Source organism: Pristiophorus japonicus, chromosome 17, assembly GCF_044704955.1.
Source record: "Pristiophorus japonicus isolate sPriJap1 chromosome 17, sPriJap1.hap1, whole genome shotgun sequence".
In the NCBI taxonomy this organism is placed as follows: domain Eukaryota; kingdom Metazoa; phylum Chordata; class Chondrichthyes; family Pristiophoridae; genus Pristiophorus; species Pristiophorus japonicus.
Window position 1 is genome coordinate 38,611,600 of NC_091993.1, and position 21,747 is coordinate 38,633,346.

Genomic DNA, 21,747 nt, shown 5'->3' on the forward strand with positions numbered 1-21,747 from the left:
CGACCAAGTATCCACAGAATTAACGCGACTCGAATCCCAGGGAATCATTGAGAGCATCGACTCCTCACCCTGGATCTCGAACTTAGTCATAAAGATGGGAAGATCCGCCGATGCATCGACCTGAAAGAGGTCAACAAGGCCATCATCCCCGACAAGTACCGTCCTCCTACCATGGACGAACTGTCTTCAGAATTCCACGGCTCATTAGTCTTTACAAAACTCGATATGCACCGCAGCTACCTGAAAATACCCCTAGCGGAGGACAGCAAACCGCTCACGGCATTCATGACGCATGATGGTCTGTATCAGTATCGACGCATGTCCTATGGACTATCTTCTGTACACCAAGAGCATGTCAGAAGATTGTCACTACTATGTTAGCAGGAATAGAGGGAACCCTCAATCTGCTTGACGATATCATTGTCCATGGATGGGCAATGGAAGAACATGACCAGTGACTTGGCGTAGTTATGGCTAGACTTGCTACACATAACATTACACTTAACACTGATAAGTGTACATTCGCAGTTGGAGAAATAAACTTTCTGAGCTACAGAGTCACAGCACAAGGCGATGCTTGACAACATTGATGCAATCCAGCAAAAGCAGGAGGCTACCAATGTCAAAGAAGCTTCATCATTCCTTGGCACTTACAACTTCTATCTGAAGTTCGTCCCGCACTACAAGCACATTGCCGAACCACTTCGCAAGTTGCTCTGCAAGGATGTCCCTTGGGAATGGACGATTCCCATGCTCAGGCATTCACCACGCTTAAGGAGAAAATCACATCCCCTCCCATCCTCGCGCACTTTGATCCGAATGACGCTACGTACGTCACCACGGATGCATCAGGCACAGCCATTGAGGTTGTGCTATCGCAATGGATTGACAGCTGGAACGCCCAGTAGCCTTTGCCTCCCGCACGCTCACGTCTGCAGAACATTAATACTCTACAGGGAAACGCAAAGCATTCGCTTGCATCTACGCATGTGAATGCTGGCACATCTACCTCTGTGACAGAAAATTTACCCTCCGTACAGATCACCAAGCGCTAACTACTCGCTACAACTGGAGCTGGGCACAGCCCACTATGAATCAGCCAATGGTCAGATTGCCTTCATCAGTATAACTTTGATGTACAGTACATCGCTGGCAGTCGCAACCACATAGAAAAATAGGTGCAGGAGTAGGCCATTCAGCCCTTTGAGCCTGCACCACCATTCAATATAATCATGGCTGATCATGCAACTTCAGTACCCCACCACTGCTTTCTCTCCATACCCCCTGATCCCTTTAGCCATAAGGGCCACATCTAACTCCCTTTTGAATATATCCAACGAACTGGACTCAACAACTTTCCGTGGTAGAGAATTCCATAGGTTCACAATTCTCTGGGTGAAAAAGTTTCTCCTCATCTCGGTCCTAGTTGGCTTACCCCTTATCCTTAGACTGTGACCTCTGGTTCTGGACTTCCCTAACATGGGGAACATTCTTCCTGCATCTAACCTGTCCAATCCTGTCAGAATTTTATATGCTTCTATGAGATCCCCTCTCATTCTTTTAAATTCCAGTGAATATAAGCCTAGTCGATCCAGTCTTTCTTCATATGTCAGTCCTGCCATCCTGGGAATCAGTCTGGTGAACCTTTGCTGCATTCCCTCAAAGGCAAGAATGTCCTTCCTCAGACTAGGAAACCAAAACTGCACACAATACTCAAAGTGTGGTCTCACCAAGGTCCTGTACAACTGCAGTAAGACCTCCCTGCTCCTATACTCAAATCCTCTCGCTATGAAGGCCAACATGCCATTTGCTTTCTTTACTGCCTGCTGTACCTGCATACCTACTTTCAATAACTGATGTACCATGACACCCAGGTCTCATTGCACCTCCCCTTTTACTAATCTGTCACCATTCAGATAATAATCTGCCTTCCTGTTTTTGCCACCAAAGTGGATAACCTCACATTTATCTACATTATACTGCATCTGCCATGCATTTGCCCACTCACCTAACCTGTCCAAGTCACCCTGCAGCCTCTTAGCATCCTCCTGTCAGCTCACACTGCCACCCAGCTTAGTGTCATCTGCAAACTTGGAGATATTACATTCAATTCCTTCGCCTAAATCATTAATATATATTTGTAAATAGCTGGGGTGCCAGCACTGAACCTTGCGGTACCCCACTAGTCACTGCCAGCCATTCTGAAAAGAACTCGTTTATTCCCACTCTCTGCTTCCTGTCTGCTAACCAATTCTCTATACACGTCAGTACATTACCCCCAATACCATGTGCTTTGATTTTGCACACTAATCTCTTGTGTGGGACCTTGTCAAAAGCCTTTTGAAAGTCAAAATACACCACATCCACTGGTTCTCCCTTACCATTTTATTCGTTACATCCTCAAAAGATTCTGTCAAGCATGACTTCCCTTTCATAAATCCATGCTGACTTGGACTGATCCTGTCACTACTTTCCAAATGCGCTGCTATTACATCTTTAATAATTAATTCCAGCATTTTCCCCACTACCAATGTCAGGCTAACCGGTCTATAATTCCCTGTTTTCTCTCTCCCTCCTTTTTTAAAAAGTGGGGTTATATTAGCTACCCTCCAATCCATAGGAACTCATCCAGAGTCCATGGGATGTTGGAAAAGGACCACCAATGCATCTACTATTTCTAGGACCACTTCCTTAAGTACTCTGGAATGCAGACTATCAGGCCCTGGGGATTTATCGGCCTTCAATCCCATCAATTTCCCGAACATCATTTCCTGACTAATAAGGATTTCCCTCAGTTCCTCCTTCTCGCTCGACCCTCAGTCCCACATAGCTGACATGCTCAGCCGCTCGACACCTGTTTCGGACTCTGGTGCTGACTTGTTCACAGATGACGACACATATGTCACGTCGATCATCACTCAGTCCATTGGAAACTTTGCCTCCTACGACGAGCTCAAAACTGAATCACAGAGTGATCCTACGCTCCACCACATGTGCCACTTTCTCCAGACTGAGTGGCCTAAGCAAATTTCGGAAGAGCTGAAAACATTCCACAGACTTCACGATGAATTTTCCGTTTGGAACGATGGCTGCCTAGCTCGTGATGATTCCCAAGTCGCTTCAACAGCGTGTTCTCTCATTGGTACGCGATGGACATCCTGGCATTGTCCGCAGGAAGCAGAGGTGTCGCGATTCAGTATGGTGGCCTGAGATTGACACTCGTATCCAAGCATTCCATCTGAGCGAAAAGGCCACAAACATCCGACCAGCGCCAATGAAGCCCATTCCATGGCCACAAAGACCATGGCAACAACTTCAGTTGGATATCTTCGGTCCAGTTGAAGCAGCTCTACAGCATCAGCGTTTCCTCATTGTAGTACATGACCTGCATTCCAAATGGCCCGATATCGCTACAAGTTCAGTGACGTCATCAACGATCATCACTATTCTGCAGCGTATGTTCACAAAGTGGGGCCTCTCAGAGGTCATAATCACCGACAATGGATGACAGTTTCTGTCTGACCAGTTCACGGATTTCCTCACTCGTCATGCTATCGGGCATTGCCTCACTGCTCGGTACAACCCTCAAAGCAACGGGGGTGTTAAGCGATTTAACCACGTCATCAAAGAGGGTTTGAAAGCCAACCTCGCAGCAGGTCAAACATTGGCCGAAGTGGTTCAAACCATTCTCTGCACATACCGTTCGACAAAGCACTCACTAACGGGGAAGACACCCGCTGAGCTCGTGATTGGGTGGAATCTTCGCTGGCTACTTGATATTCTCAAACCCCCAGCCAAACCTAGCGCGACGATAATCACGCTCACATGCCAGATTTTGGAATGCCAACGAAAAGCGAAGTTGTACACTGTCACAAAACGACGCGCTCAAAAGCCGCAACTGAAGAATGGAGATTGTGTTAGAGTTAAACGCCCAAACCGTAGTCATAAGCTCGTATCTTCACTTTGGCCTCCAAAACAGATCGGGCGAAAGTTCAGCCCTCACACCTACAAGCTCAACAATGGAACTCGATGGAACGCTCGTAGACTGATCCCAACTCACAGGCCAACAGACCAGCAGGATGGAACAGAGGCACCGTTCTGTTTCCCAACTGAAAACCTCGATCAAACATCACAAGCTCCACGTCGGTCTCAGTGTAACAGAACACGACTTGGCTATCTCAAGGACTTTGACTGTACACAGACTGTGGTTTTATAAAGGGGGAAAATATGTTGTGTTCATACTCTTATTTATTTTGTCACTGGTCGGGCATTAGGACCCTGCGGGAGCTATTCACAGTTGCTGTATTCATTCTGGTTCATGCCGGTTTGGGACTCCTTTTTGGGTTGTTGTATAAAGCACATGGTTTAAATTACTTTTCTCCTGGCTCAGTTTGTCAGTTATTTATACGTACACAACAGGCACAAACATACTCATTCACAGTAAACTATTATATATCTGTATGAAAAATAAGTTGTGATGTTCAGGTAGAATAACAGTAAGTCACCAAACACCAGCGAGGAAGGGGTGGTGGTTGATGAAGGGTCATCAGTAACAGGTTGGAGGCTCAGTGCACTGCAGGCCCCTCCCGACTTGCATGGGTGTGCTTTCACAGGGAGATGGTATATCAGAGGACCACATTAAGGAGTCACTTGCCTCCTTGCATGTGACAGTGCAAGATGACCTGAGTAGGTTGGAGGAATCCAATACCCAAATATACATGATGTCATTTCCCAAAAGCTATCTTCACTGTTGTATTCCATTGAACATGAGAATACATTTTATGAAGGATCACACATTGGGAATCACAGACACGGTCCCCATGACTTTCTTACCATTAAAATGAATCATCAAAAGTATTGAAAAGAAAAAAAATTACCCTATGCAGTAGTGACCTCAGGTATACAGACCATAGCCACAATAAGTGTATCTCTCAGGAATCCCAATGCTGCTATGGAGGTTTTAATACGCTCATGGTCAGCTTAAACGCATTTGGAGAATAGTGAAATGAGGCATGGAACATGAAAGCAGAGTTCACAGCAACTACTGCAAATGAAACTCCTGTCACTGATGCAGGTGCATGAGGCTTAGTCATAAATTAAGATGATAAAGCTTCTTTGCAGCCTACACAAATTAGCTGGATCTGCCTATGCCCAATCTCAATAAAATCCAAGCTCAACGTGATACTAAACTCTTCGCCTTCAGCATTGTACATTGTTTTTTGTTCCGAATCCCTTTCCGTCATGACTCTGATCAATACTCCAGCCATTCCTATCACTTGGACTTTTCCCCTATATCTCCTTAGCCTCCATTGATCTTTCTATGGAGAACTGCTATCACACAATTGCTCATTTGAGTTTCTCTACTATTCTTACTCAGTCTAATCCATCTCCTTTGGATCCAGCTCTTTTTGTTTTATCCCAACCCTAAAACCATCATCAAACGTGCCGACAAGGGAGCTGTGTTAAGCAAGGAGCACCGTCTATTGGAGGCCAAATAGCAGCTGACCGAGTCAGCTTCCTTCTTCTTCACTCTTCCATCACCCCTACTTGTAGTTGCCATCCCCCTGGGTCTTTCCCATGCACCTGTAGCTTTCATTTCATCCCACAACATTGTCTATTGCCCTATGCATTCTATCCACACAAGACAGCAGCAATACATGTGCGGCATCAATCAGGCTGGTTTAGTGGCTGTCACCAGTGCAGCCTCCTCTGGAGAAACCAGATTATGTGACCACTTTGCTGGACATCTGCATTGTTTCTGCAAATATCCTGACATCTCTGTGGTTCGTTATTTCAACTACCCCTCCCATTCCCAGCCTGATTTCTGTTGATGGCCTCCTACCCTGTTCCAACCAAGCTCATATACAAACTTTATGAACAGTATCTCATAGTTTTTCTTGATACTCTGCAGCCCTCTACTCTGAACATTAATTGGGCGATCTCACACCTTAGTTTTCTTCCCCAGTTTCTGACTGTTTTCCATCTGTTATGTATGTAACTATGTAATACTTGCCACCAGAGGGCGCAACAGTTGGAGTCCTAATGGTCACCTGCACACACGTGCAAGGCCAGTATAAAAGGTTGGCTGCCATGTTGTTTCGGCACTCTGGAGTTGTAATAAAGAAGACTAAGGTCACACTAAGTTTAGCTCACAGTACTCAGCCTCGTGGAGTTCTTCGATACACAACACCATCAACCTTCCATTTTTAGCTGTTTCAACCCCTTTTGTCTTTATAAACGGTTTCACAGTTTGACTGGATGATGGATTATATGTATTCACCAGTCCTTCTGGCCTCTTGCCAGCTTTAAGAAAAACTATTCACAGGCTATTAAATCCATTAGCTTTGTGATCATAGTCAGCATAAGTGGCTTGACTTTTCCTGATTGTTCTCCCCTCCCCTCCATTTTAATCAGTATTGTAAGGGGTTACTTATTGGTTTCCAATTCTGATATCTTTTGTCTTTACAGATTCTGATAGACGTGCTGTGTACAATATTTTCAGCATTTAGTGGTTGTTTCAGATTTGCAGCTTTTTATAATTATTATTATAGCAGTATTTTATTTGTTCTTATTTTTCATTCCTTGCCACATTGACATACATCACTACCGCTGTAAAATCGAATAAAGTCAATTCACACATATTTTAGTCTGTGATTTTTTTCATTGTTAAAAAAAAGAAATCAACAACATAAAGGATCCGATTCCAGAGATGTTCCCTGTTGGTGGTTGGAATGACCCTGCAACATAAAAGGTGAGGTTTTGGAAGACCTGCGCTGCGTTGCAAATAGCTGATTGTCTCCACAGGTCTTCCTGTGCCAGATAGTACATCTGTAAGGCTCAGAGACATGGACCATGTACAGTAGACACCTCAAGTCACTGGAGAAATACCACCAACGATGTCTCCGCAAGAGCCTGCAAATCCCCTGGGAGGACAGACGCACCAACGTTAGCGTCCTCGACCAGGCCAACATCCTCAGCATTGAAGCACTGATCACACTTGATCAGCTCCGCTGGGCAGGCCATATTATTTGTCCTCGATTCCGAGGGACTGCCTCATCATCATCATCATCATCATCACTGGCAGTCCTTCGGAATCGAGGAAGACTTACTTCCACTCTTAGAATGAGTCCTTAGGTGGCTGAACAGTCCAATACGAGAGCCACAGTCCCTGTCACAGGTGGGACAGATAGTCGTTGAGGGTAAGGGAGGGTCGGACAGATTTGCCACACGCTCTTTCCGCTGCCTGCGCTTGATTTCTGCATGCTCTCGGCGATAAGACTCGAGGTGCTCAGCGCCCTCCCGGATGCATTTCTTCCACTTAGGAAGGTCTTTGGCCAGGTGCCGGTAGGGATGTTGCACTTTATCAGAGAAGCTTTGAGGGTGTCCTTGTAACGTTTCCTCTGCCCACGGCTCTTTTGCCGTGAAGGAGTTCCGAGTAGAACGTTTGCTTTGGGAGTCTTGTGTCTGGTATTCGGACAATGTGGCCTGCCCAGCGGAGCTGATCAAGTGTGCTCAGTGCTTCAATGCTGAGGATGTTGGCCTGGTCGAGGACGCTAACGTTGGTGCGTCTGTCCTCCCAGGGGATTTGTAGGATCTTGTGGAGACATCGTTGTTGGTATTTCTCCAGCGACTTCAGGTGTCTAGTGTACATGGTCCATGTCTTTGAACCATACAGGAGGGCAGGTATTACTACAGCCCTGTAGACCATGAGCTTGGTGGAGTCTTTGAACACTCTTTTCCTCAGGCGGCCGAAGGCTGCACTGGCGCACTGGAGGCGGTGTTGAATCTCCTCATCAATGTCTGCTCTTGTTGATAAGAGGCTCCCGAGGTATGGGAAATAGTCCACGTTGTCCACTGCCTATGATGATGATGAGTACATCTCAGTGGCAGCTTCCTTTGCTGACCCTATTGCAGCAGGTCCACTGCCTGGGGCCTACCTGCTGCGAGTCTTGCACTCCAATGTGCTTCTCGGCTATCCTTCCTTCTTGCTCCACTGCCACATACCCGGCAGTAACTATTGGACAAATCCTCACTGCCTCAATAACATTCCAAATTGTGCCACATGTTAAGCTCTCTGACACCAAGCCTCACCTGCAGTAAAGAACTTTATTTTTGAGTTGACTGCATAGTTGCAGAATGCTGCACAAGTTCATCATTAATGACTTGTAATGAGGCTTTAACAAACAAAATGTGCCTTTTTCTCATACCTTTTGCTAACGTTCACCAATCCATGTTTGGAGGGGTATAAATACTCAGAGCGACATTAAACTTGGATGAAGTTTGCCTGCACTGTATGGGCATTTTGTCCTTTTTTCTAAATTAATTTATACTTTCAATATTATTGAACTGAGGAAAATATGGCTCTAGATTTATATTGGAAAATAATTTATCAGAAATTAATATTGCACTCCTCTAGATTCAAACCTGCGAGATGTATCCCATTTGGACAAACAAAATCAATAAACAAATGCTCTTTGTGTTATGGACTCTATAAATGCCCAAACAGTTTTATAAAGTCATGCTTAATTAAGTATTGCAAAGAAATGCTATTCACTAGGGAGATTTTTTGCCTTGTGTAAAAAAAAGACTTGATGATAGTAATTGTGAATTACTGTCACAATGCAAGGGATAAAACATGAACTGGCATAATTATAATAGCATAGTTAATTAAATAGGATCAATATAATTTGACACAATTGACTAAACAATTGCCTTTGCACATCGATATATGCCTTACAGATATCCAAACTGTTGCCTTAAGACATTTACTTAAATGTTGAGGTTCCTTCCATTCTGCCACGATTACACAGAGGTTCGTATTTTGGTTTTAAGCTGTCCCGAGGCTTGAGATCTCCATGCGCAGGGTATTTGTCATGGTACTCAGTCAGCAGACAAGGCTGTAGAGTCCTGTCATAGAGTCCTGTAGGCAGATGTGGACAGTGATGCCGCCTGTTAAATGAAAAATAAATAGGTTTACTTACAGATTTATTTTGGTGATGGAGGTCAGGAGGGAGAGTAAAATTAAGTTTAAAACAAATATCATCAGTGTGCTTAAACAGTGTAACCTAGAAATTACTTTTTTGTTGGTATTAGTTGAAGAGCACTTGGCAGAAGAATTACCCCATTTAAATTAAATGGGGTAAGGCTTATGTTAAAAGAGCAGAGAGAAACATAATTCAAATGTGCTTAATGTTAACAGCAACAGTGCTATCTAGGCACATATCACTAAATTAAGTGTTGTAATGTATTTGCTTCATGGGTTCTTTGCTTGAGAAATCATAGCAACACATTGCTACTAAGAACTAGTTAGTTTATTAGTAAAAGGTTTAACAATCACACTACACATTAGCAGTTTATCCACCAGGCTCACAACCACTTGCCTAATCGTGGATTCCCCAAACCAAACTGGTTGGGGTTTTACTGAGTCTTGTAAATATCATGTGACTGGCTAAGCCACTCCTACTCAACAGCGCTACAATTATTTTGGTGGAAACTGTAAATCACGTGCCCCCTTATTAAAGGGGCACTAAAACTGACACATTTAAACAAATTAAACTTTAGACATTAAAGAATCAAATTAAAATTTGGTTGCCGGGGGCGATGATGCACTCCGGTCCCTCCAGTGTCCACCTCTACAAACCTGCGAGCATCCTCACAGGTGCGTACATTACAAATATCAAGCAATGTCAATGTGTTATCTTCACAATATTAGGAAGTTACTGGAAATGTTAAAATAAATGATCAATATTGGGTTGGATTCAACTGTGAACAAGCAGCTTGTCCACAGATTTTGTTGACTCATATATTTTTGATAATAGTATAATGCTTTACTTTGCCTTGGTGAATACAATGCAGTAATCATATTCGATAATAGATCAGAATATGCCATCTTCCATTTTCAAACCAATTATAGAAACATAGAAATTTACAGTGCAGAAGGAGACCATTTTGGCCCATCGTGTCCGTGCCAGCTGACAAAGAGCCACACGGCCCTCGGTCAGTAGCCCTGATGGTTACATATAAACCTAGGAACAATGAAAAATGGCGGAAAGGTAAAGAGCATCCGGCTCAACCAGTCCGCCCCACAGAACTGCGATACCCCATGTATCGCAACATTTTACACTCCATCCCACCCGGAGCCATGCGATCTCCTGGGAGAGGCAAAAAAAGATAAAAACCCAGGCCAATTGGGGGGGGAAAAAAATCCTGGAAAATTCCTCTCTGACCCATCCAGGAAACTAGTCCAGGAGATCACGCTGGCCGTATTAGATAGCATGATGTATTTACCATCGTGTCTGCGCTAGCCAACAAGAGGTTATCCAGTCTAATCCCACTAATCAGCTCTAGATCCATAACCCTGCAGGTTATGGCACTTCAAGTGCCCATCCAAGTACCTTTTAAATATGGTGAAGGTTTCTGCCTCCACCACACTTTCAGGCAGCGAATTCCAGACCCTCACAATCCTCTGCGTGAAGAAGCTTCCCCTCAAATCCCCTCTAAACCTTCCACCAACCACCTTAAACCTATGCCCCCTCGTAATTGACCTCTCCACCAAGGGAAATAGGTCCTTGCTATCCACTATATATCCAGGCCACTCAAAATTTTATACACCTTAATGAGGTAGCCCCTCAGCCTCCTCTGTTCCAAAGAGAACAAACCCAGCCTATCCAAGATTCTCCATTCCAGGCAGCATCCTCATAAATCTCCTCTGCACTCTCTCCAGTGCAATCATGTCCTTCCTATAATACGGTGATCAGAACTGCACGCAGTATTCCAGCTGTGGCCTAACTAGTATAATATGCAATTTAAGCATAACCTCCCTGGTATTCTATGCCTCGGCCAATAAAGGCAAGCATTCCATATGCCTTCTTAACTACGTTATCCACCTGGCTTGCTACTTTCAGGGATCTGTGGACCGAAAGCTTGGTCACAGAGGTAGGCTTTAAGGAGTGACTTTGGCAGAAAAATAAAAAAGCAAATTATTATTTAAATGAAGAAAAATTACAAAATGCTGCAGTAGAGAGGGACCTGGGGGGTCCTTGTGCATGAAACACAAAAAGTTAGTATGCGGGTACAGCAAGTAATCAGGAAGGCAAATGGGAATGTTGGTCTTTATTGCATGGGGGATGGAGTATAAAAGCAGATAAGTCCTGCTACAACTGTCCAGGGTATTGGTGAGGCCACACCTAGAGTACTGCGTATAGTTTTGGTCTCCTTATTTAAGAAAGGATATACTTGGATTGGAGGCAGTTCAGAGATGGTTTACTAGGTTGATTCCGGAGATGAGGGGGTTGACTTACGAAGATAGGTTGAGTAGGTTGGGCCTATGCTCATTGGAGTTCAGAAGAATAAGAGGTGATTTTATTGAAACATGTAAGATAATGAGAGGGCTCAACAAGGTAGATGTAGAGAGAATATTTCCACTCATAGGGGAATGAAAAACTAGGGGGCATACAGAATAAGAGGCCGCCCATTCAAAACTGAGATAAGGAGGAATTTCTTCTCTCAGAGGGTTGAATACTGAATATATTTAAAGCTGGGATAGACAGATTTTTTGATAGATAAGGGAATAAAGGGTAATGGGGAGCGGGCAGAGAAGTGGAGCTGATTCCATGATCAGATCAGCCAAGATCAGATCTTATTAAATGGTGCAGCAGGCTCGAGGGGCCAAATGGCCTACTCCTGCTCTTATTTCTTATATTCTTATGTTCTTAATGGAAGAGAAAGAGGTGAAGAGATTTAGGGAGGGAATTCCAGAGCTTGGGGCCTAGGCAGCTGAAGGCACGGCCACCCATGGTGGAGTGAAGGAAAATCAGGGATGCGCAAGAGGCCAGAATTGGAGGAGCGCAGAGATCTTACTGGCATTACAACACGCCGAGGAAGGGAATTTCATAGAAACATAGAAAATAGGTACAGGAGTAGGCCATTCGGCCCTTCGAGCCTGCACCGCCATTCAATGAGTTCATGGCTGAACATGCAACTTCAGTACCCCATTCCTGCTTTCTCACCATACCCCTTGATCCCCCGAGTAGTAAGGACTACATCTAACTCCTTTTTGAATAGATTTAGTGAATTGGCCTCAACAACTTTCTGTGGTAGAGAATTCCACAGGTTCACCACTCTCTGGGTGAAGAAGTTTCTCCTCATCTCGGTCCTAAATGGCTTACCCCTTATCCTTAGACTGTGACCCCTGGTTCTGGACTTCCCCAACATTGGGAACATTCTTCCTGCATCTAACCTGTCTAAACCCCTCAGAATTTTAAATATTTCTATGAGATCCCCTCTCATTCTTCTGAACTCCAGTGAATACAAGCCCAGTTGATCCAGTCTTTCTTGATATGTCAGTCCCGCCATCCCGGGAATCAGTCTGGTGAACCTTCGCTGCACTCACTCAATAGCAAAAATGTCCTTCCTCAAGTTAGGAGACTAAAACTGTACACAATACTCCAGGTGTGGCCTCAACAAGGCCCTATACAACTGTAGTAACACCTCCCTGCCAAAGTACTCAAATCCCCTCGTTATGAAGGCCAACATGCCATTTGCTTTCTGAACCGCCTGCTGTACCTGCATGACAACCTTCAATGATTGATGTACCATGACACCCAGGTCTCGTTGCACCTCCCCTTTTCCTAATCTGTCACCGTGTCTCTCTGTTTTTACCATCAAAGTGGATAACCTCACATTTATCCACATTATACTTCATCTGCCTTGCATTTGCCCACTCACCTAACCTATCCAAGTCACTGTGCAGCCTCATAGTATCCTCCTCGCAGCTCACACTGCCACCCAACTTAGTGTCATCCACAAATTTGGAGATACTACATTTAATCCCCTCGTCCAAATCATTAATGTACAATGTAAACAGCTGGGACCCCAGCACAGAACCTTGCGGTACCCCACTAGTCACTGCCTGCCATTCTGAAAAGTACTCATTTACTCCTACCCTTTGCTTCCTGTCTGACAACCAGTTCTCAATCCACATCAGCATACTACCCCCAGTCCCATGTGCTTTAACTTTACACATTAATCTCTTGTGTGGGACCTTGTCGAAAGCCTTCTGAAAGTCCAAATATACCACATCAACTGGTTCTCCCTTGTCCACTCTACTGGAAATATCCTCAAAAAATTCCAGAAGATTTGTCAAGCATGATTTCCCTTTCACAAATCTATGCTGACTTGGACCTATCATGTCACCTCTTTCCAAATGCGCTGCTATGACATCCTTAATAATTGATTCCATCATTTTACCCATTACCGATGTCAGGCTGATCGGTCTATAATTCCCTGTTTGCTCTCTCCCTCCTTTTTTAAAAAGTGGGGTTACATTGGCTACCCTCCACTCCATAGGAACTGATCCAGAGTCTATGGAATGTTGGAAAATGACTGTCAATGCATCCGCTATTTCCAAGGCCACCTCCTTAAGTACTCTGGATGCAGCCCATCAGGCCCTTGGGATTTATTGGCCTTCAATCCCATCAATTTCCCCAACACAATTTCCCGACTAATAAGGATTTCCCTAAGTTCCTCCTTCTTGCTCGACCCTCTGACCCCTTTTATATCCAGAAGGCTGTTTGTGTCCTCCTCAGTGAATACCGAACCAAAGTACTTGTTCAGTTGGTCTGCCATTTCTTTGTTCCCCGTTCTGACTTCCCCTGATTCTGACTGCAGGGAACCTATGTATGTCTTTACTAACCTTTTTCTCTTTACATATCTATAGAAGCTTTTGCAGTCCGTCTTAATGTTCCCTGCAAGCTTCCTCTCGTACTCTATTTTCCCTGCCCTAATCAAACCTTTTGTCCTCCTCTGCTGAGTTCTAAATTTCTCCCAGTCCCCGGGTTCGCTGCTATTTCTGGCCAATTTGTATGCCACTTCCTTGGCTTTAATACTATCCCTGATTTCCCTTGATAGCTACAGTTGAGCCACCTTCCCTTTTTTATTTTTATGCCAGACAGGGGTGTACAATTGTTGTAGTTCATCCATGTGGTCTCTAAATGTCTGCCATTGCCCATCCACTGTCAACCCCTTAAGTATCATTCGCCAATCTATCCAAGCCAATTCACGCCTCATACCTTCAAAGTTACCCTTCTTTAAGTTCTGGACCATGGTCTCTGAATTAACGAATTAATCCTAATGTAGAATTCCACTATATTATGGTCACTCTTCCCCAAGGGTCCTCGCACAACAAGATTGCTAATTAATCCTCTCTCATTACACAACACCCAGTCTAACATGGCCTCCCCCCTAGCTGGTTCCTCGACATATTGGTCTAGAAAATCATCCCTTGTGCACGCCAGGAAATCCTCCTCCACCGTATTGTTTCCAGTTTGGTTAGCCCAATCTATATGCATATTAAAGTCACCCATGATAACTGCTGCACCTTTATTGCATGCACCCCTAATTTCCTGTTTGATGCCCTCCCCAACATCACTACTACTGTTTGGAGGTCTGTACACAACTCCCACTAACGTTTTTTGCCCTTTGGTGTTCTGCAGTTCCACCCATATAGATTCCACATCATCCAAGCTAATGTCCTTCCTAACTTGCATTAATCTCCTCTTTAACCAGCAATGCTACCCCACCTCCTTTTCCTTTTACTCTATCCTTCCTGAAAGTTGAATATCCTTGGATGTTGAGTTCCCAGCCCTGATCATCCTGGAGCCACGTCTCTGTAATCCCAATCACATCATATCCGTTAACATCTATTTGCACAGTTAATTCATCCACCTTATTACGGATACTCCTTGCATTAAGACACAAAGCCTTCAGGCTTGTTTTTTTAACACCCTTTGTCTTTTTCGAATTATGATGTAGTGTGGCCCTTTTTGTTTCTTGCCTTTGTTTACTCGGCCTTCCACTATTGCTTTTTACCTTTCTACCATCTGTTTCTGACTCCATATTACTTTGCCCTGTCTCGCTGCATAGGTTCCCATTCCCCTGCCATATTAGTTTAAACACTCCCGAACTGCATTAGCAAATGTTACCCCCAGGACATCAGTTCCAGTCCTGCCCAAGTTCAAACCGTCCCTTTTGTACAGGTTGCACTTCCCCCAGAACTGGTTCCAATGTCCCAGGAATTTGAATCCCTCCCTCTTGCACCACTGCTCAAGCCATGTATTTATTCTAACTATCCTGCTCCCTCTACTCTGATTAGCACGTGTCAATGGTAGCAATCCAGAGATTACTACCTTTGAGGTCCTACTTTTTAATTTAACTCCTAGCTCCCTAAATTCAGCTTGTAGGACCTCTTCCCACTTCTTCAGGCTGGGCTTGATTCTAACCTCGGTTCCAAAAATAAAAGGATAGTAATCTGACCCACTGTGCCACCCAGCCTCTGTGAAGAAGAAGAATTTTGAAAATCAGGTTCTTAGAGTTGATGAAGAAATTATGAATAATTACAACTGATGGACAAAATAGTTAAATTGCAATACAAATTAAATGTTAACTTAAATGACCACAGTACCCATGGAAACATATTTCCTAATAAACTGTTGAATATAATTGGACTGACAAGAGTGTTCTGTAACAAGTGAACTGAAAAGCATGTACGGTAATTAATCATAATGAAAGAGTGCAAAAATAGATTAATTCTGTACTTGCTGGTGTTATCATATAAGTTGTAATTGAATATTCTTCCTGTTTTATGCCAATCATGACTTCAGCTTTAATTTACGATTTTCCGAGCCCTGAAATTATTTGGATCTATAATAGATGCTTTAATGCAATAAAAAAGTGTAATGTTAATTAAAATATATAAAGCTGCAACTGTCCATGTATGTAATCATTGCAGTAAAAACAATCTTTGTATATTTGTGGTAAATTCACTGTGCAATGCCCCCAGCTACAGGGAGGGCAATATTGGATTTATCATTAACAACCACAATGACAAATTCCATTTATTTAGCACTTTTAACATAAAAAATGTCCCATGACACTTCAAGAATAAGCAAAAGGAACCAGAGGCTGAGCCAAGAAAGGAGGTTAAGAGAAGAGACCAAAGGTTTGGTGAAAGCGATGTGTTTTGAAGAGGTTTTTAAAATGGGGGAAGAGAGGTGGAGAGGGAAAGAAGCTTAGGTTGTGATTTCCAGAAGGTAGGCCTCAAGTGGTTATTCATCCAAACTAATCTAGTCAATAATTATGGGAAAACATTCCAACCCATTTATTTATAAACAAAAGCCCTATAGAGATCTCCAAGTGCCTACTGCCATTGCAAACTGAAGAAGGTCTGAAGCAGCTATAATTTACAAAATGTAAATAATCGAAGGCAACTCATGTTTTTCTTTTATATCATATGGTCTCTTTGAACATACATCCTAGGGGCGATTTTAACTGGAGACATAAAATGCTCAATTGTTGTTACTGCTGCGAGGCCTGGGCCATTTTGAGGCCTGGGCCTCAGTTACCTGCAGCCGGTGAGCTGTGGGAGCCAAACGGGTGCCCCGCACTAGCTCGTTGGTTGTACAAACACAGGAAATAGGCTGGCAGCTTGGGCCGAAGATGGGTAAGGCCATCCTGGCAGGTGCCTTGCACAAGCAAGCAAGGGACCAGAGTCTTGTTGGTGTGCGCAGGAGGAGCACCCCTGCTCCTTCTGGCCCCACAAAAATAAAAAGTTAAAAGGAATCATCGGCTATTTTCTGAGTGGCCTTCTGTGGCACCTGTACAAACCATTGGTTAGGCCTCTCAACACCTGGTGGAGCAGGCAGGAGCAGGAGTGGCGCACCTATATATGTTATATGTTATAGGACCCCAATTTGGTTACTACAAGTGGCCTCCTGCCTGACACAGACAGCACACTAGCTGCCCATCTCAGGACCCTACACAAGGTAGTAGCAGCCGGGGTACCAGCAAAAACGGGGCGGTAAGTGACCAGACTCCATTTTCAGGCTACTACCACCCCAATTACACGAGGTGGGGACCCTTATATTCAGCCTTTCTTCAGGCCTAAGGCTGTTGGAGGGAGCTCATTCATTATTAAACAAAGAGGCCTAGCAAGGCACCAAATCAATTTTTTGCACAATAAATTCATGTTGCAAAATATATATTTTTTCAATTTATATTCCACCTTTGAGAGCAGTTGCTTGCTGTCAGATTGTTTGTAACATGGTTGCCTCAGCCTTGAGTTCCAGGGCAGTGTTCCATCATTTCAGCTCATCTCCAGGAACTTTCATTCAATGCTCCTTCGCAGACTTTCATTGGAAAGGATTCCTCTCGTGCCTAGCAGCAGCCCAACAAGGCACTTTCTGATGTTTATGAGTTGAGAAGGGAAATTGTGCAATTTCAATTGAAGGCCACAAATCAATGTTGCCAGCAGAGCTGGGTTCCTCGGCACTGCTGCCAGCCCCAGTATTGGGCCAAACAATAGTGATATAGTGCAGAAATTGTTTAAAGGCAGGCTAGGTCTGAACCACAGATGTTTCTCCAAGGAGACTCCAGTCATTTAGGGACGGGTAATAAGTGCAGTTCTGCCAGCATTACCTACATCCCGAATACAACTAAAACAAGTGTTTTACAGAGCTTCAGTTCCAGAGGCAGCTACGTGTAGACCTAATTAAACCAAATGGAGGATCAACAGGATGGAGTTGTGAAGGAAATGGTGAGCTTCAGATTGGAAGTAGAAAAACAGGATGAGAAGCACAATGATTTAAAAATAAAGGATCTGAGGCTATTGAAGATTTAAAAATAAATGCTATTGCATAAAATATGTATCTATTTGAATTGTCAGAAGTTACAGAAAGAAGGCACTAGGCTTCAACAAGCAACTACTGTCCAAACTGGCACCTACAGACGGTAATTTTAACTTCTATGGTGGTGTGAAAAAGACGATATCAGATCGATCATTCATTCTACACACGACCTGATTTTCTGCCGGAGGTACGCTACCTACCATATCGATTGGTATATTAGCCATATTGGCAGCTCATTAGGCATCTAGGGAACACACCTGAAACTGGCATTAGGCCCATTTCAAATCTGGGGGCCTGAAGCATTTAAAAAAAAAATGTATTAGTTCCTGGGATATGGGCACCTCTGGCAAGGCCAGCATTTATTGCCCATCCCTAATTGCCCTTGTTCCCTTTGCTAAATTAGTCTGCAAATGGCCACAGTCTGTGCTGTGCATAGGACTGTTTGTATTGGGAACAAACATGTAGGGATAATAGTAAAGACAGTTGAGATTTGAGCCAGCATGTCATTATTGGGTGAGTGAAATACATAAAGGCCCATAAGACTGCTCTTGTAGCGATTGTTTTCAACTAAAAGTCAGTCAGTCCTTGCTGCATTAGGCTCACTTACTCCTCTCTCCTCTTTCTCCTCATCTTTTTCTTCCTCCATTTTTGCAGACAGGGACGCAGGCATGCCTTCCAGCTGTATGACAAAGTTGTTCAGAATGCAACAGGCAGACATTCTCTCGGAGCTGGGTGTAGAGTGGGGACCCACCCTATCTGTTCAGACATTGGAAGCGCTGCTGCAAAATGCCGATTGAACGTTCTGCAAGAATTTGGATGGGGGCACCAAGTTCATTGAAGTAAATTTTTATCCTGGAATTAAAATCGGCTGGGTTCTATAAAGTATGCATGATTCACTGCACCAGATTACCATCCAGGCATTGATGGCAAAAATCTACCTCGTATTTTCTTTTGGTATCAGTGTAAGGGTGTTTCAGATTGGCAAACATTGACCTGTTTAATGCATCCATTACTGACTCATTTGGCAAAGTCATTAGTAGTGGCGTGAAAGGAGGTAGGTGCAAAAGTTCAATGCAATGGTGACTTTAACTGCAATGGTAGATCTGTCTCTCTGCTGTTATTATTGGAGAGTCACCAATAAGCAGCACATCTCGATGTTTGCCTCTTTGTTGAATCGTAGGCAGTGGAGACAGGTCTTTTCTCATATGCTCGAGGATTTTGTACCTGTGTCATTGGGTCATAATGTACTTACTGGCCACCTGCAGGTGGGTGTCAACGCATCTGCCTCTCCTCCCTCCTTGCAAATTATTTTTCTTCCTCCAAATTCTACACAACCACTGGCAGACCCAATGGAATTTCCATGGTCAGCATGGCATGCAGCTGCAGGGGTGCAGTGGAAATACTGCCGTGGGAGGTGCACCCCAAATAAGCACAGAATTGAAGGAAAGCAGCAAGCCAAAAGAAAACAAGCTGCAAGCACATTGCTCAGTTTTTAAAATTAAAAGCAGCGGTTAGTATGCATGCCTCACCAATTTGATATTCTATGTGGTGAAGTTCATCAATAAACAGCTGGCAGGCCTCCCAGTACCTGTTTTATACAGCCACTCAATGAATCAAGTGCAGTACTGCAAAACGGCATGGGGAATTTGGAGTGGTAACAATTTACATTCATTGATATAAACTTTCAATGTGTAGTTAAACCAATGAATGCACATAGCATGGCCTAAAAAAATGACACTTCTTCTTCTCCTATGGAGTCTGAAGTTCAGCAGTGAATACCTTCAGCTGTCTAAGCCTCAAGCTCTGGAATTTCCTCCCTAAACATCTCCATCATTCTCCTCCTTTATGACCCACCTTAAAGCCTACTGCTTTGACCAAGCTTTTGGTCAATTGTCTTAATGTCTCCTTCTTTGGCTCAGTGTCTATTTTTGTCTGATTCCTTTCCTATAAAGCGCCTTGGGAACTTTTAGTACTATAAAAGGTGCTATATAGATGTAAGTTGTTGTTCCCAATTCCACAAGCCACACAGGTCTCTCTCAAGTCTAAACAACAGCTACCACCTTTGAGAGCTCCATCCACAGTCTTTGCTCATCATTCAAACTTCTTGGCCGCATTAATGCCTCGAACGTCAAACATGCCCCACATCTCCTCCATTGCTAAATTTATCGACAACCAAACTCAGTTTCCCCTGAAGAGACAGGCATACATGGTGGGCATTCCACATGATCTCTGTTGCGGTTAAGGGTTAATTGTTAAACCTTGACATGCAAAACCATACATGGCATGTACAGAGGAACAAGCTTTGGTTCACAAGAGACACGGTCTGCTTATGCAAACTGTCTTTGGCTGTGAACATAAGAGAAACGTGTTGGGAAAGAGAATATTAGTAACATTTCAAACCAACACTATGTGATTATAGGGTCTTAGAATTTGCAGGGAGTACATCTAGTAAGTTAAAACGTTTGCATCTGTTGTGTACCTGTCACCTTACAACTATTTTGTGTTGTATCAGTAATCAAGTGCCCCCTGATTAAAGGGGGGGTCACACTCCAAAAACTTTTCCAGTGCCCCCTTGTTTTTTTTTGAGGGCACTAAAAACACAAATTATACAAGTGCCCCCTGGCCAAAAGGGGAGGGGGGCACTAAAACCGACACACTTAAACAAATTAAACTTTGGACATGGTTCAAATTAAAATTTGGTTGCCGCGGGTGATGATGCACTCCAGTCCCTTGGGTGCCCACCTCTAGCGGAAAGCCGCGAGCGTACCGGTGGACACCACTGCTCCATCTCCAGGGACACCCTGGCTCGGATGTAACCGCAGAAGGCTGGCAGTTGGGCTGAACGACCCCCTCGATCACCCGTTGCCTGGACCGGCTGATGGACCTGTCACCTCACAACTTTCAAAAAAAAGGTATCACACCTGCAAGTGTAGCCTCAGCAGCGTCACATAAAGCAAAAAAAAAGTAATTGGTTGAAACAAGCACATTTATTCAATTAAATCTCAAATTTCCAATTGACAAATGAAATGTAGGTACAAATGAGCACAGGCAGAAAATGGAGTAATTAAATTTCTCAATTTTTTTTTTCAAAAACTGCCAATCCCGAACTGGCAAGTAGCAGAAACTGGCTAATCAAATCATTTAAATACATTTCTAAGCTTATTTGGAGCTGTCAGTTTGATTCTTCAGCTGACTGAAAGGAAGACCTCCTCGTGAGACTGCTCCTGGGCCTGGCCAAGGTGGTCATCAACAGGTCCAGGCAGCATGCAGTAGTTCGGTTGGACTGCCTGCCTCTCTTCCGCGGCTACGTTCGTGCCCGGGTGTCCCTGGAGATGGAGCACGCGGTGTCCACTGGTACGCTCGCGGTATTCCGCGACTGGTGGGCACCAGAGGGACTGGAGTGCACCATCACAACCAGGATCAAAATTTTAATTTCATTTGTTAAGGTTGCTTTAAAATGTTTTTAATTTACAGTTTTTATTGGTTGTGGCCCTTTAAAAAGGGGACACATGCTTGACTTTTAATTGGCAATTACCACATGTAAAAGAGTCAGCTAATTTACATTGTCAGTTTTCAATTAACTTAAAAGATAAACTATTAAATAACAGAGCAAGAAACTAATTTTTACTCAGAAAACCATTTTCCTGGTCAGGGCTACTCTTGTATCAGGATCTTGGGGATCAATTTGTGTACAGCTTCAATTGATCTTCCTTTTATGCAGACCCATTACCCGAAATCTGGCATGAGCCCTGCCCAATTGTGCTACCTCTCGTTCCAACTGTGTTCAGTTGCGTTGCCTACTATTTTGATGCCTCCCAGCCCAATCCTTGCTCTTATGTAGTTCCTCCTGACCCACTTCCCCCACCCAATTGTATCACCTCCCACCGGATTCTACAGACCCCTATCCCACATTGGTGCCCTCTAGATGCGATCTCCCCACGCGATTCGGGATGGCTCCATCCCAATCTAGCGTACGCTGCTCACACTCACTCAACCGCTCTGCTCGCAGCAGCTTGGCAGTCCCAGCCACACACTCTCCTCTCTGCACATTCTCAGTTTCAGGCTG

General features: G+C 44.0%; 1 protein-coding gene across 1 annotated transcript in view; it reads right to left on the bottom strand.

Annotated features, from left to right (window-relative positions):
• Nucleotides 1-21,747, bottom strand: part of saxo2 (stabilizer of axonemal microtubules 2) — a 111,159-nt gene that overhangs the window by 53,513 nt on the left and 35,899 nt on the right. Inside the window, exon 2 of the mRNA XM_070859352.1 lies at nt 8,770-8,949. Within this exon, the coding sequence (XP_070715453.1) occupies nt 8,770-8,949 (180 nt within the window). The remainder of the gene's footprint in view (nt 1-8,769; nt 8,950-21,747) is intronic.